The sequence below is a fragment of the Lampetra fluviatilis genome, chromosome 9 (genome assembly GCF_964198595.1).
Source record: "Lampetra fluviatilis chromosome 9, kcLamFluv1.1, whole genome shotgun sequence".
Lineage (NCBI taxonomy): Eukaryota > Metazoa > Chordata > Hyperoartia > Petromyzontiformes > Petromyzontidae > Lampetra > Lampetra fluviatilis.
Window position 1 is genome coordinate 15,776,126 of NC_136283.1, and position 15,477 is coordinate 15,791,602.

A 15,477-nucleotide genomic window follows, 5' to 3' on the forward strand; every position below is an offset into this window, starting at 1 on the left:
TATACAAATTTCAAGCCGGTGTTGGACAGCCCAGGAACAGCCGACGTCGGATCTCCAAGAACAGAGATGCTCGTTTTCTGGACTGCGTCCGTCTTCCTCTAAGAAACCCGCGACGTGATCATTTGATCCCTCAGCTACGCACCGGTGTGAAGCGGCGTGCGGTGCTGAACGGTGCATCACAGCGACACGCAAATGCTAATCAGGCAAAGGTCAGCGCTGGGACGGACGGAGGGACACGGGCCGCTGTCTGTGGCAGCGGTTGTATATTTAACCAGTTCTGACCTTTGCAAGCACCCAGAAGTATTCCTTTTTTGAAAAGTCTAATTACACAAGAGGGTGTAAATCAATGCTGTGACTTATTTGCTCTTCTCCCTTACATGGGCGGTGATTGAAATCTGAACGGCGGCAAATTGCTTGAGAAATTAGGGGGGGTGCGCGCACGGCGGATTGTGGTGTGGCAAGTTTATGCCGTCCGATGCAACGGGCGGTGATAGCAGCGAGTGTGCCGTTTGAACCCTTGTACAGCGAAGGACGTTTTGAGAATGCTGTTTTGTTCAAAACCACACAACCAGATCCGTCCTGGCGCAGCATGGGTTCGGTCATTTTATTGTTAAAATAATGCACTTGTTTTGTTCATAATAATGAATCATAATGTACTTATTTATCCAGGAAAGCCACACTGAGTGTTTTCTTCAGGAGGGTCCAGCATTGGGTTTTATTTTATTTTAAGATGCTTGAAGGCAATTTAATGATGAGTGTTTATTATACGTCTGGGAGGAAACCGGAGCACCCAGAGAAAACGCCACTTGTGCGAGGGGGCAACACTCTATCCTTGTACAGATGGAAACAGATGACAATTTGTTCACTTGCTGTGCCGCCTTCTCTTCGTGAGCCGGGGGTTTGCACCTCATTGATGTCCCACGGGAAGTGAGTTTCACAACGTTTGTGTGTGGATATCCACCAGCCCTCGCTGCTGCCTTCACACTGCTGGACTACAGCAGCCACGTGCATCATAGCCACCACTGCCCGGCTATTTACTGAGTGCGCAGCATTTGTCAGTCGATGGAGATGTCAAGATAAGAGCTGACCATCGGTTGGAGGCGAAACAAAAAGACCATTAGCTGTGCGTATATTGTCTCTCTGTTTTCCGGTGTTGTCGCTGGGTGATTCTGTCTGCGGAGATTACACGCGAAGGCTTCCCGAGGGTAGGTTATGTAACTTGCAAACAGCGGCAACATAATGGTTGTGTTGCACAAATGTCTGAGCTTTTGTGGGCAGTAATAGTGGATGATGTCATGAGAAATGGGAATCTCTGATCCTCTTGCCTTCCTGTTCTGCATCCTGAGGGTTGGGAATATAATATAGTTTTTGCAAATTTATTTTGGGGAATACATCTATTGGACAGGGGTCTGATTCACCACCAAAGGATTAAAATGGCCTAAAAAAAGAACACTTCTTCCAAGGCAATGTTTTCCAGCAGCCTTTGATGAAGCAGACAAACTCTGAACTTCTTTCAACTCCGAGTCTCATCAGTTGAGTGTGCATCAGGCAATTCAGCCGCGTGTGTTTAAAGACCCAGACTTTGCTGATGAAAGCCAGAATGTTAAAATCACTCTCGAGTTTGTGCCATTAAATTAATGCTGCAGGAAAACATTGGTCCTGAGGACAGGTCTTGATGGACATTAATGTTCTTCATCATCACGATCCATGGGCAGATTGCCCGTAAGTATCCACTGCACATTTCGTCATTTGTTTCCACTTTCCTCTCTGTCTTGTGCCAGTATGTTCCAGTAGTGCCGCATCTCTCTGGCACCAATCTCTGATGTCGTCGTAAAGCCATTCACTGTTAGGTCTTCCTCTCTTTCTGGTTCCTTCCATCTTTCCGAAGAACACACTTTTAATTTTCCTGTTGTTGTCCATCCTACGTATGTGTCCAAATAGTGCCAGTTTCCGTCTCATCACTGCCTGCATCATCAGGTCGTCTTTTTATAAGTGTAACCTTTTTCTTACTTCTACGTTGGTCACTCTTAGGGTCCAGCTTCGATGCAGTATCCTTCTGTTGCAATACATTTTGAATGCCAATATCTTATCTCTGTCAGTCTTTTTAAATCCTTTATATTAAGTTCGCTTGCTTGCTTGCGTGCTTGCTTGCTTGCGTGCTTGCTTAGGACCGTGCAAATCTTTCGCTCGTTTTTTAACCCACTTTCCGTGATCCAATCGAGCTGACATTTTCCACACAGACTCGTTGTGCGAGACAATTAATGTTTGTGAAAAAAACTTTGCAAAAATTTTACACTTTATAGGCAAAAAAAATTATTTTACATTTATTCAAATACAACTCATTCATGGCTTTGGCTGAACGTCACAGTGTAGGAGCCCAGAGCATAACCCCTCCACAGGCCGTGGTGGAGTAGCGCAGTTGGTAGCGCCCTCGCTTCCCATGCCAAAGGTCGCGGGATCGATCCCCTCGTCCTCCACAGGCGAATATATTTTTAAATCCTTTATATTAAGTTCGCTTGCTTGCTTAGGACCGTGCAAATCTTTCGCTCGTTTTTTAACCCACTTCCCGTGATCCAATCGAGCTGACATTTTCCACACAGACTCGTTGTGTGTGACAATTAATTTTCGTGAAATTTTTTTTCCAAAATGTAACACTGTTTAGGGAAAACAAATTAAATATTTAATTACCAATTGCTTAATACTGGCAGACAATCATCTGACCCATAGGTGGCAGCCATCTCAAGCCAGAGGACGAGAAGACTCTAGCCGCCACGCATATGAAGGATTTATAGTGAAAAACTTTGTTTTTACGGGTTTACTTGTTTAACGTCCAAGTCTCGCATGCATACAAAGCTGTACTGAACACGCATATTTTAATATGTTCAGTTTGGTTTTGTAGCTGATTTTCTTACTTCTCCACGTGTTATTGAGTCCGGCCATTGCTCCTTTAGCCTTTGCGATTCTCGCACTTATGTCTTTCGTGCTGCCATTGTCCCATGTCCGTAGATTTTTCAAGTATAAAAATTCCTTTACATTCACAATCTTGCTGCTATTATTATTTTTTCATCAACGTCCTTCCTTCTGAACACCATCGTCTTTGTATTTTCGACATTAATCATCCCGCATCCTTTCCTGACTCAACCAACACTTTATTGGAGTACAACGCAGCTTTCCTCCATTACATCTATTTCCTCCGTGAATTTCAGGTTATTTATTCTTTCTCCTTGCACATATATTCCTGTGCCGTTGTCTTAAATGGCATCCATCACTCTCTCCAAGTATGTGACGAAGTTGTTTGGTGATAGTGTATCTCCCTGTGTCATACCTATTTTTGTTGGGAGCCATTCTTCTATTTCCTGTTCCAAACTTTGATGTTGACTTTTGCCCTTTCACGTATGTCCTGCAGAATCTGTGTCATGATTTTCCCTACTAGGTATTATCTTAATATTGCCCACGTTATCTCTTGCTTAGTCGAATTGAATACTTTCTGGAATTATATGAAATAGTTGTAAACCATCCTATTCTTATGCATTGCTTTCTCTGCTCTAAGCCTTAACATCAAGATTTGCTGTACTGTATTCCTATCTTTCCTAAACCATACCTGTTCATCATTCCAAATAATCCTCAGTCTGCGCTATTAATCAATGTAATACTACTATCATTAGTACCTTTCCCATGTGGCTCATTAGTGTGACGATTCTCCAATTTACAATCGGTGACACTGCCTTTCTTGGGTATCGTCACAATTATGGATTTTTTCCACTCCTCCGGTATTTTCCCTTCTCTCCACGCTTGCTTGCATAGCTCATGGATTTATTTTCCTTTCCTCCAGCTTTCATCATTTCTCTACTCATGCCATCTACTCCTGAACTTTTTTCTTCATATGTTTCATTGCCTTACTCTTTGGTTCTTTCGGTAAAGTCACGTAGGTGAAATAATATTAAATTAACTAACAAAATAAAAAGTAAAAAAAACTAAATTAAATCACGACGTTTCTGGTGCAACACAAGCGTCCTTCATCGGGTGGGGACCACCACAGCGAAAACAGTTACTGAGGTATGCCACAGAGATTGCTTTGACAAGGGTTTATATAGTTGAGGAGGGTGGGGGAAGAAAATGAGGGCAGGGTGAGTGTGGGGGCGGGGCGTGGGCTGGAGAGGCTAATCCTAAGGGTGGACGTAATGCTCCTGGGCATACTGCTCGTACTGCTCCTGTATATCGGATGGGGGGGTGGGATGAGGGGACAAATTTATTTTATATTATATTTTATTATTATTTTCACCTACGTGACTTTACCGAAAGAACCAAATAGTATGGATCCTTGCAGTCACGAAAACTTCTAATCTAGAATTGTATTGCCTTTTCTACTTCTTCGTACAAGATGTTATCGTTTTCATCCTCCCTCGGTGCTGGGGATATCATTTCTAATTCAACGAACATTGCTTTATTCTCTTGATCCGTATCCCTATACAAATCACCGCAATACTCAGTCCATATTGATTTTTTCTCTTCATTGTCCATGGAGATCTTGCCGGCCTTGCCTTTTATCACCGATCGCCTTTCGTTGCCACTTCCTACTTGTGCTCTTGACTCGTTTGTACACCTCCCTGGTCTTGTATTTTCAAGCGTAGCATTCAACGTCGCTACATTGCTTTTGCAGCCATATCTGCTTATCCATTCTTACCGATGTCCTTACCTCATTGGATAGCGTTTTGTACTCGGTCGCCATCTCATCCGATTCGTTTATCTCTTTGCCTTATCTTTCTCTTTTTACGTGCTAGTTCCAAGGCTTTCTCGGCTATCCATTTTCTTTTAGATGTTACTGCTTCTGGGTACTGTTGCTTCTACTGTTAGCTCCACCATCTCCTTTCGTGCTAATGCCTTGTTGGCTATGCTAAATCGCTCCATTTTTTGCCCCCCTGAATCTACTCGATAATTTTTTCTTCACATTTCCTCGATGTCTGCTCGTTCTCGAGTGCCTCTACGTTCCTCTTCTCCTCACTTGAAAATATGCAAATGAACTAAACTTCGATTTAAAGCTTTCGTGACTGCAGGGATTCATCTTCTTGGTTCTTTCGGTAAAGTCACGTAGAAGGGAAGTAATAAAATAATAAAAATAAAACATAATAAAACAATTCTCACGACGTTTCGGCCACAACGCAAGCAGCCGTCCTCAGGTGAAAACCAGGTCTGTCGAGGCGACAGCGTCTGAATGAAACAGCACACGTGCTTGGAGCATATACATAAGCTGGGTTGGAAGGGGGGAAAAGGGGCGCCTTGACAAAAGAATATGCAAATCAAGAGGGATTTAGCATATTTATGGGAAATGTAGGTATGTGATTAGTACTACTCATGCTCGTGCATTATGCAGGATTAGCAGCATCAAAGGGAGAGGATATGGGAAATGCAGGTATGTGAATAGTACTACTTCTGCCCGTGCATTATGCAGGATTAGCAGCATCAAAGGGAGGGGATAGGGGTAGCATTAATAAAGGGAAGGAGTGTTAATAGTATGCAGCTGCAGTAACTAAAACCACCACGTAAACAACTAAAGAATAAACTACATAGTATCATCAGTATACTAAATATACTCTACAATAAGCTGAGTTACTAACAGTAAGTAATACATTACAATTCTACGTCGTGAAAAATATATAATATGCTTCCATCTAAACTTTATTCTCTAACATCACACGAGTCTACACCGTACTATATACTGCCATAGACAAACCCAACATTAAATTATATATTGTATTGCTATAAACCACCCTATACCTTATACATTGTAATATTACACTATGTATTATTCTACCCACCCTAATGTATATCACACTGCTGTATATTGACTATACAATTACGATACTATATATTACTTTGTACATTGTATTAAGCATATAAATGTTATACTATATGTTGTTATACACTGTACCATTGACCGTCGTGTGAAAGATACTAAGAGGAAGCAACGAAATATGCTTACCTAAAACCGGATTCCCACCACCATCCATCCCAAAAGAATTCCCTCATCAAGACTCTATACCATAGAGCCCAATGCATATCCGACCAGGAACACATTGCCAGTGAACTCAAACACGTACGTCAAGCTCTTAAGGCTAATGGTTACTCCGGCTACACAATCCGCAAAGCCATCACTCCAACCATCAAGAAGGATCCTGTTGAGGAGCATTTCAAGACCATCACCTTACCCTACATTGCTGTGGTCACAAAAAAGAGCTCCAAAATCCTGATAAAACACAAGATCCAGGTCCGATTCAACACAGTACATAAAATCCGTGATCTGGTCCCGTCTGTAAAAGATGTGGTTCCAGACATACAGTACCCTGGCGTCTACAAACTAAGTTGCCTCTGTGGTAGCAGTTACATTGGAGAAACCAAACGACATGTCTCGGACCGCATCCGTGAACATAAAGCAGACTTGAAACACGGTAGGACAAACACCTCAGCCGTGGCAGATCACTGTTACAATTCAGTGGGCTCAAATGATATTGACTTCTCCAAGACAGCAAGCCATCTGGCTACCATGAGAGATTCGTTCATGAGGCGATCCACATATACAAACACAGAAACAATTTCAACCGAGAAGATGGATTCTGGCTTAGCAATTATTGGAAGGACGTAATAAACCATTTCAGATCTTAACTGATTGTGTTCACGTTTACGGTGACTTTCAGACCGCGTTCCACTCACTGGCATTGTATTCTCTGCAAGGGAATGGATTCTTTGCTCCGCTGCAATTTTACCTATACTACTCACCCATTGACATATTTCGTTGCTTCCTCTTAGTATCTTTCACACGACGGTCAATGGTACAGTGTATAATAACAAATAGTATAACATTTATATGCTTAATACAATGTACAAAGTAATATATAGTATCGTAATTGTATAGTCAATATACAGCAGTGTGATATACATTAGGATGGGTAGAATAATACATAGTGCAATATTACAATGTATAAGGTAAAGGGTGGTTTATAGCAATACAGTATATAATTTAACGTTGGGTTTGTCTATGGCAGTATATAGTACGGTGTAGACTCGTGTGTTGTAAGAGAATAAAGTTTAGATGGAAGCATATTATATATATTTTTACGACGTAGAATTGTAATGTATTACTTACTGTTAGTAACTCAGATTATTGTAGAGTATATTTAGTATCCTGATGATACTATGTAGTTTATTCTTTAGTTGTTTACGTGGTGGTTTTAGTTACTGCAGCTACATACTATTAACACTCCTTCCCTTTATTAATCCTACCCCTATCCCCTCCCTTTGATGCTGCTAATCCTGCATAATGCACGGGCATAAGTAGTAGTAATCACATACCTGCATTTCCCATATCCCTTCTCTTTGATGCTGCTAATCCTGCATAATTCACGGGCATAAGTAGTACTAATCACATACCTGCATTTCCCATAAATATGCTAAATTCCTCTTGATATGCATATTCTTTTGTCAAGGCGCCCCTTTTCCCCCCTTCCAACCCAGCTTATATATATGCTCCAAGCACGTGTGCTTTTTCATTCAGACGCTGTCGCCTCGACAGACCTGGTTTTCACCTGAGGACGGCTGCTTGCGTTGTGGCCGAAACGTCGTGAGAATTGTTTTATTATGTTTTATTTGTATTATTGTATTACTTCCCTTCTACGTGACTTTACCGAAAGAACCAAGAAGATGAACTAAACTATTGCGTGAACTCCGGTCATCTTCACAGTAGCTTTGGGCTCGCCATCGAACAGGGGTGGGTCAGAACGTAGCAACAACAAACAGTACAAATCACCGACAGGAGAATAAATTACAGGAAAGGTAAACAAATCACTTATTATATTGCGTTTTGTATATGCACTTTAGTTTTAGTCGTACGTTGCATCGTACCAAGCTGTGGTCCAACGACACATCGGCTCCTTGACATTTTCTGCAAAGTCGAATGTATGTTTTCCAGCGTCTGTCGATCATGACCAGATCTTTCATATCTGTTTCTTTTCCATCCGGTGCCCTCCATGTCCATTTTCTGCAGTCTTTTTGTTTGAACCGAGTATTACACATGAGCATGTCATGTTTTGACGTGAATTCCTGCAGTTTCTCACCTCTTTCATCTCTTTCTCCATATCCATACCTTTGCACGATGCGTAACCATCCGGTTTCATCTTTCCCAATTTTTGCGTTCCTGTCTACCACAATTATCTTAATATCTTTCCTAGACAGTTCCTTTAACGTGCTTTCCAGCGTTTCGTAGAACTCTTCAATATCCCCTTCTATGCTATCTGACGTTGGGGCATATATTTGGATGACAGACATATTTAGGAGTTGTCCATTAAATCTGGCTACAATTACACATGGACTAACTGGTCTGTGTCCCAATAATGATGCTTTGGCTTTTGCGCTCAACAAGAACCCTACTCCTCTGGTGTGCACTTTTTCTTCCCCTGACCAGATCACTCCACCCTCATTTATTTACTTGATTGTGGACGTGGACCTTGTTGACCCGGGCGACGACCGAGCCGGTAGCCTTCTTCTTCTGTGGTCGTCACGTTGCATTGGATATCTTTAATATTTTTTCTTCACGGCCGATGTATCGGCACCTCTTGCACCCGACCCTCCTCCTTATTATCTATGCTTGGGACTGGCTCAGATATCCACTGGATTGTGGACACCCGAGGCGGCTTTAACATAAATTTAATTTTTAGTTATTTTTATGAATATAATTTGGTGATAAGACGCATCCTCATGTTGTTGTCCATCCCCTGCACCTCCGCTTAGCACGGTTGGCTACGTATGGTGCAAAAGAAGTTTAACATACATTCGCATAATGTCCTTACATAATTATTAAAACTATTTTAATGAATACCCTTTGGTTCTTTCGGTAAAGTCACATAGGTATAAAATAAAATAAATCACGACGATATTTTAATGAAATCTGAACAAAATATTAGAACTACATTACCAATATTTTAAAGACCAAATATGTCCACAGAGCCTGTCCTAAATTAATATTTTGGGCACTCAAGCAGCAATTTAATGTTGTATGTTTTTAAAGGTTAATGTGGTTTTGTAGGTGTTGTGCATGCTCAGTTTATTTTTCTTTCAACAAAAGAACACTAATATATCGGAGTTTTGTGTTTTACTGCTTGCATGAATGCTGACACTATTATGTTGTATTTACAACATTATTTCCCGCCTGTGCATGCGTGCATGCATGTGTACGTCTGTGTTTGTGAGGCACACGCGGCCTGTATGCCCCATACCCCTGAGCGCCAGTCAAGCACTCCCACTGACTAATGTACAGGAGCCATCTGCCGCTTCCTGGTCAAGCCTCGGTCATTGTTTATTTGCTTTCAGCCTCGTGTATCTTACCCTACCCAGAGCTTCCTCTTCAATCAAAGCTCTGATTTTTTCATTACTTTTGGTGATCAGCATCAACAACAACAACAACAAAGCCAACATTACTTTAGCCCACTCATGAAACATAAGTCAAGCTTTAAGTTAAAGAATAACGATTTCCTCAGCAGTGGGTAAAACATCGTTCTTGTTCTTTTTGGCATGCACTTTCTCATTTATGAAGGATCCCTAAATATAGAAACATTCTACATGAACAGACACAATTAGAAGGTATTCTTGGTTCTTTCGGTAAAGTCACGTAGAAGGGAAATAACAGCTGTTTGCGTTGTGGCCGAAACGTCGTGAGAATGTTTTATTGTTTTATTTTTATTATTTTATTATTTCTCTTCTACGTGACTTTACCGAAAGAACCAAGAATATGAATCCCTGCAGTCACGAAAGCTTTAAATCGAACATTAAAATGTCGAACAAAGCTGCGGCGAGCGCTCTCCGCGCTCGCCAAGGGAGGTGCTTTCCATGCCAGGCGTGGCTATTTCACCCCAAGGGTAAATGCGAGGCAGAATTTAAGCACGGCTCGTTTTTCTCCTCTCTCCAGCTTGAGATGGCACCACTTCCCATCTTTGCGTGGACTTTTGATGGGTCTCATAACATTTAAACCAACGCAGAGGGAAATATGTCCAACTTATTTTGCGCCGTACGTAGCCAACCGTGATGTGGGCATGCGTGTGCGCCGCACATCATTTTGCCAGGTAATCGTGCGAGGAGATTTTTTTGTAAGGAAAACAAAAGTGCAACTTTTTCGGGTGAAAATAGCACTTCCACAGGAAATTGATAAACAGAACAACACTTTGCCATATTCACAGTAATTTAAAGTTGAAACTGAATTAAACGTTTTCTTTCTATTCCTTTGATAGAGTTATGAATGTTTATCTTTTCATACTGTGAGGGGTGCTTTGTGGGATGTTTATAGTCTCTTGTGAGCTCTCCATAAAATAAAAATAAGTGCTGCTTTTAAGAAGCAGGCCGGTTTACAGCCAACAGTCGCTGTGCAGTCGCTGACACAATTGGTGATTTTGGTGACTCATAAGATACCTAGAATTACTCTTAATGTGAAATATATTGTAATTTAAAATGACAGCCACGGTCCTAACTTTCTCTAACTTGGTCAAAATGTAATTTTTCAAGGTTATGTAGATCTATTTATCTTGAGGTTTCCATCACTGCCATACCCATGCCAGACCCCTGCCTCTAAATATATAATGCAGTGCACAATATACATGCATGTGTGTACATACGAGGTGTTTTTTATTATTATCATCATCTAGGCTCAGTGTGGTTGATAATAAAGTGATCGTTAATAATTTGCGCTCATTATCTGTAAATGAAATAGCAATGTATTCAACGCGCGTGCAGCATCGTCTATCTCCGTCTATAGATATGTTTCCCGTGTTACTTCTCTCTTTCTCATTCAGGGCATTTGAATAAATGAATGCAAATTGTGAAAATGGCTAATGCATAATCCTGCAGCAAATTAAATCTATAAAACTTTCTAGAGAGCGACAGTCGAGGCGGTAAGTTTGCTCCGTGTAAAGGGTTAGATAAAAAAAAAGAGAGATGATTAGCTTAACCCAGAGGGCTCATAGGCTTGAGATCCAGGGCTGGCATTATTTTATTCTCAACACAACTCTTCAGGGATATGGCTGCATACTTTTTGAAGTCCACCTTAGATTTCAAACCTTTGTTCTGCGTTATTTATACTGCACATTCTTAATGTATTGAGGCAATAAAACACATGCACTTTGACCAGTAAAAAAATTGGTTGAAAAATAAACTAGATACGTGGACTAAATCCTTCGATTACAAATAATGACATTTTTTTGGAGGTGGGTCTCTTTACAACCGAAGAGCCACCAACCACATAAATAAACCTTCTATTACCCATCGCAGAGATGCTGAAGAAACCATTGTTCCCAGACACTGACATCCAGGGCTTCATTTTAGTTGGGTCTGCCTGGGTAGGTGATCCAGAAAATATTTCCACACCCGGCACACTAAATCCAGTATACATTTCACTATTGCGTGTCCACTAGTGATGTACCACCACCTGGAATTTAACAACCCGGGTAAAACAAGTGAGACATCAGGCCCTCCCGCTACCCGCCTTCGCCAGCAGCCCGACACACGCGTGGCCCCGTCTGGCCAGCGTTGCGTGCGCTCTGCTCTCACCACTCGCTTTGCTCTGTGGCCGCAGGACACGGCTGTGGGCACGACGGTGTTCACGGTCCGCGCCACCGACCCCGATCAGGGCATGGGCGGCTCCGTCCTCTTCTTCTTCCAGCCGTCGTCCGACCTCTTCCGGTTGGACAGCGCACGAGGTTTCATCACGCTCGTGCGCTCGCTCGACTACGAGACGGCGGAGGTTCACCAACTGCGCATCAACGCCACGGTGCGGGTGCTCGGCTCTCGATATCAATGGTGGAACCTGGTGTTGGCCAAACTTCCCAAAGTAGGGCCACAGACCTCGGGCAATTGTTGGCGTCAGTTCCGGCTGCCTCTGTGCTCGTCTGTGATTTCCCACAAGGGAGAAGTTCTCTCTCTATCTCTCTGAGAGTGAGCAAACCCATGTTACAAATTCTAGATTATTAAAATGAGGACGTCAAACAGAGTGAAGATTTTCCCAAAGGCATTTAGCCATAATAATCATACAGCGTTCACAGCTAAACTCGATGGCGTTAACTGCCTTTGTTTCCTTATGCTTGTGCACAATTTCATACGCGCGCGTGTGTACAATGTGTGCGTGCTCGTGTCCGTGCTTCTACAGGACCAGGACCAGCGGAGGCCCCTGTCCACCATCACCAACCTCCTGGTCACAGTGCTCGACGTTCAGGACACAGACCCTTATTTCCTGGGCCTCCCCTACAGCACCAGCGTGACAGAGAACGTGCCGCTGGTGAGCCCTCCGGCGCAGCCGTCTGCACACTCGCGCAACGTATTTTCCCCGGCAACAAAAAGAAAAACAATTTACATTTTATTTGCTCCCTCGCGGTTGCAGGGTCCCCCGTGGCAATGCGGTCTGTTTCCAGTGGAACTCTAAAGCGTGAAATTGGTCCTCAGTGGCCAAGGGTGATAATAATGCACCATGTTTTTAATTAACCTGTAATTCATTCATAATTAGCGCCGAAAATGGCATCGATCCCCAAGATCAATAGCCATCTGGACTCTTCGGCGTCACCTCCATTTAAACCGCTTATGGTATGAGCACATTAGCGGTTAATTGAACCTGCCGTTAATCCCACGTATGGACAGGTAGCGAGATCGAGGGAGCCGGGTTGACATTTGGAGTGGGGGGGGGGAGCTAACAAGATGGAGCCCTTCCAAGCAAGGCATTGGCTCTCGTCGTGTCAGCGTCTCGCTACGGGGGGGGGGGGGGGGGCCACATACTTACAGTCTTGTACCTACACTGAGCTACAAGATTATATTCGTCCCTAAATATACTATAATTGAAACAATGACATTAATACACACGAATGTAACTTAGAAATATTTAAGTAAAAAATTTAACTTTGCTTTTACACTGTATTTATTTTAAAGCTGTCTGTCAATGTGCCCTCACACAGTTGTGGAGAACAGCAAACAGACAACCCTCACTCTGGCTTGTTGTCTTCTACCATCTATTCACGTTTCCCTGCCACGCATGCATCTCCTGCAAACTGCACCACGCGAGTGATATTATTTTTTATAAATATCAGTGATTGAAGACAGGCCTCAAGGCCTAAAATGCGAAGTTAGGTCATCATTAGGCATATACTATAAGTTGTAATATGAGTGAATTCGAATGGCGATTGGAACAAAGTTTTCAGAACATGATGAACACTTAAAGGCCCCTCTTAAGTGTAAAGTGAAGGTCAACTCACCACACTTTAGAACGTGGTTTAATCACGGGTGGCTGAAACAAAGATTCAATCCCAGATGGTGTCAGCTCAGCGCTCTGACCTGGCGAGCCACTCGGCTGCATCTGATATCTCATTTTTTTCCTTTCAAAATTGGGCTCCTCCATCGGAGGAGGTAGCATTGAGCAGCAGCAGCAGGAGGACAGTGTGCAGGAGCCGCGGGGGCCCTGGAGCCTTCTCCTCATGCCTCTGGCATCGCCCAGAACTGTGAGGAGATTTACCAACAGGGGACAGAAGTTAGCAGCCCCCCCCCGCAAAATCAAAAATAACATCGCACCGGTGTAATACAATGTGGCGTGAGTGCGAGGATCAATTTCGCTTCATAAGCCACGGCTCAATAATGAATTTTAACCCCGGTTAAAATTGTGTTAAACAAGCAAAACATGCGTATCGGTAAAACTCCCTTAGTGTTAAGACAGAGAGAGATCAGAGCGGCACAGCCTCACTCTTCCCGTAAGCAGGCCCACGCCATTTATATGGAAATTGCTCAGTGGCGCTTGAGCAGAAATGCCGTCACTCACGCATTTAGACCTTCACCCATGTGGCTGTTAATACGCTCGCACACGCAAGCATGCACACCGCCGCACAGATGCACACCGCCGCACAGATGCACGCACACTGCACAAATGCACACCGCCGCACAGATGTACGCACACTGCACATATGCACACACAATGCACAGATGCACACACAATGCACAGATGCACATACGCAGGTCTCTAATAGGGTCGCCCACTCAACTCACCATGCAGCAATCCATCCCTCCCTCCCTCCTTGTCTCTAATCCCCTCCTTCTCCTGCCCTTCTTCCCTCAACCTTTTCGTTCCTGTACCTCGCTCTGTTTGCCTTGTCCACTTCATTCCTTGTAAAATAGCCGTGAAACTGGATCATCTGTTACACAGGGGTCAGTCTGATTTCCCCGCGAAGTGATACTACTTTTAACGAACCCAAAGGGATGATGGGCTGAGTGAACCCCCAAATCAGAATTGTAAATGGCACGCTTCCGATTGAGAGCCGCCCGCTCTACCACTGAGCCACCTGGTCAGGTTCTCTGCGGCGACACTTCATGTGCATTCACTAAAAACTCGAGCCCCTTTAAGTCAATCGATTTGTGACTTACTGCGCGGCTTACCAATGCCAATGCCCAGACGCGTGTGGTTTTTGGGCAAGGCTGGCAATGAGTTTAAACAGTCTCTTCGCTTGTCATCCAGTACAGCAGCACGTACGCTCAAGTGTGCGCTCGCTCAAGTGTGCGCTCGCTCGCACGCCAAATGCCTCCCATAAGCGCGGTTGGCTACGTACGGTGCAAAAGAAGTTCAACATACGAGCGCACACCTGCCGTGTGTGCGCGCGTGTCTCCGTGCGGTCGAAATTCCCCGAACAAGCCGGAGGCTCCCTTAATCGACGGGCTTTCCAGCTTGTGTCTCATTGTGTACGGTGAGGAGGTATTTTGGTCTTGTGTGCGTAGCTTCCCACAAGACTTGACAGATAGCGGAGCGCTGGGACAGTCGAGAAGAAAGGTTAGATAGACAATCGCGCAGTGCTCTGGCATGAGAAGCGTTTGAGTTGAACCTTTTAGATTAGTCTTGACAAGATCCATCATATATATATCCCTGTGCTAATAGCACGTTTCAGCACATTTATCTGCAGGAGTATATAACAAAGCAGTGCACTCGGATGGTTCAACAAGTTCCAGAGTATCGATTGGACCTGGTGCCTTTATATGGTAATATTGTAATACATATGATGAGCATTTTGTTCTTTTAAGTACAGTCAGCTACGTTTAACATCGTTAATTGAAACACTTTATGATGAGGTCACAATCTATTGGGAAAAACTAATTTAACCTCAGTGGGAGATCGCTAATTCGCCTGTGTCTGAGACGCCTTTCCCCCAGCCATCCGTGCTGTCATCTCCCTGCCCTGGTTCAGCTCCAAGCTGAAGACCCCCATCTTCCCAGTTTAACACGTAGCCGGCTTTCGCGACCAATATCATCCATAATAGAGGTTTTTTTGTTGTTAGATCGCTTCATATATAACTAGTACGGGTTGTCACGTAAACAGAACGTGGCCAATTCGTCACTAGTACAGCACCACCGGTTGTGTGTTAGAAAGCCAAGCCACAACGTTTACAATCTGAGTACGACGTTTCGCCAGTAATTACAACT

At 43.5% G+C, this 15,477-nt stretch overlaps 1 protein-coding gene across 1 annotated transcript in view; it reads left to right on the plus strand.

Annotated features, from left to right (window-relative positions):
- Positions 1 to 15,477, plus strand: part of CDH23 (cadherin related 23) — a 257,145-nt gene that overhangs the window by 42,305 nt on the left and 199,363 nt on the right. Inside the window, exons 8-9 of the mRNA XM_078859961.1 lie at positions 11,612 to 11,806; positions 12,182 to 12,310. Coding sequence (XP_078716087.1) covers positions 11,612 to 11,806; positions 12,182 to 12,310 — 324 coding nt within the window. The remainder of the gene's footprint in view (positions 1 to 11,611; positions 11,807 to 12,181; positions 12,311 to 15,477) is intronic.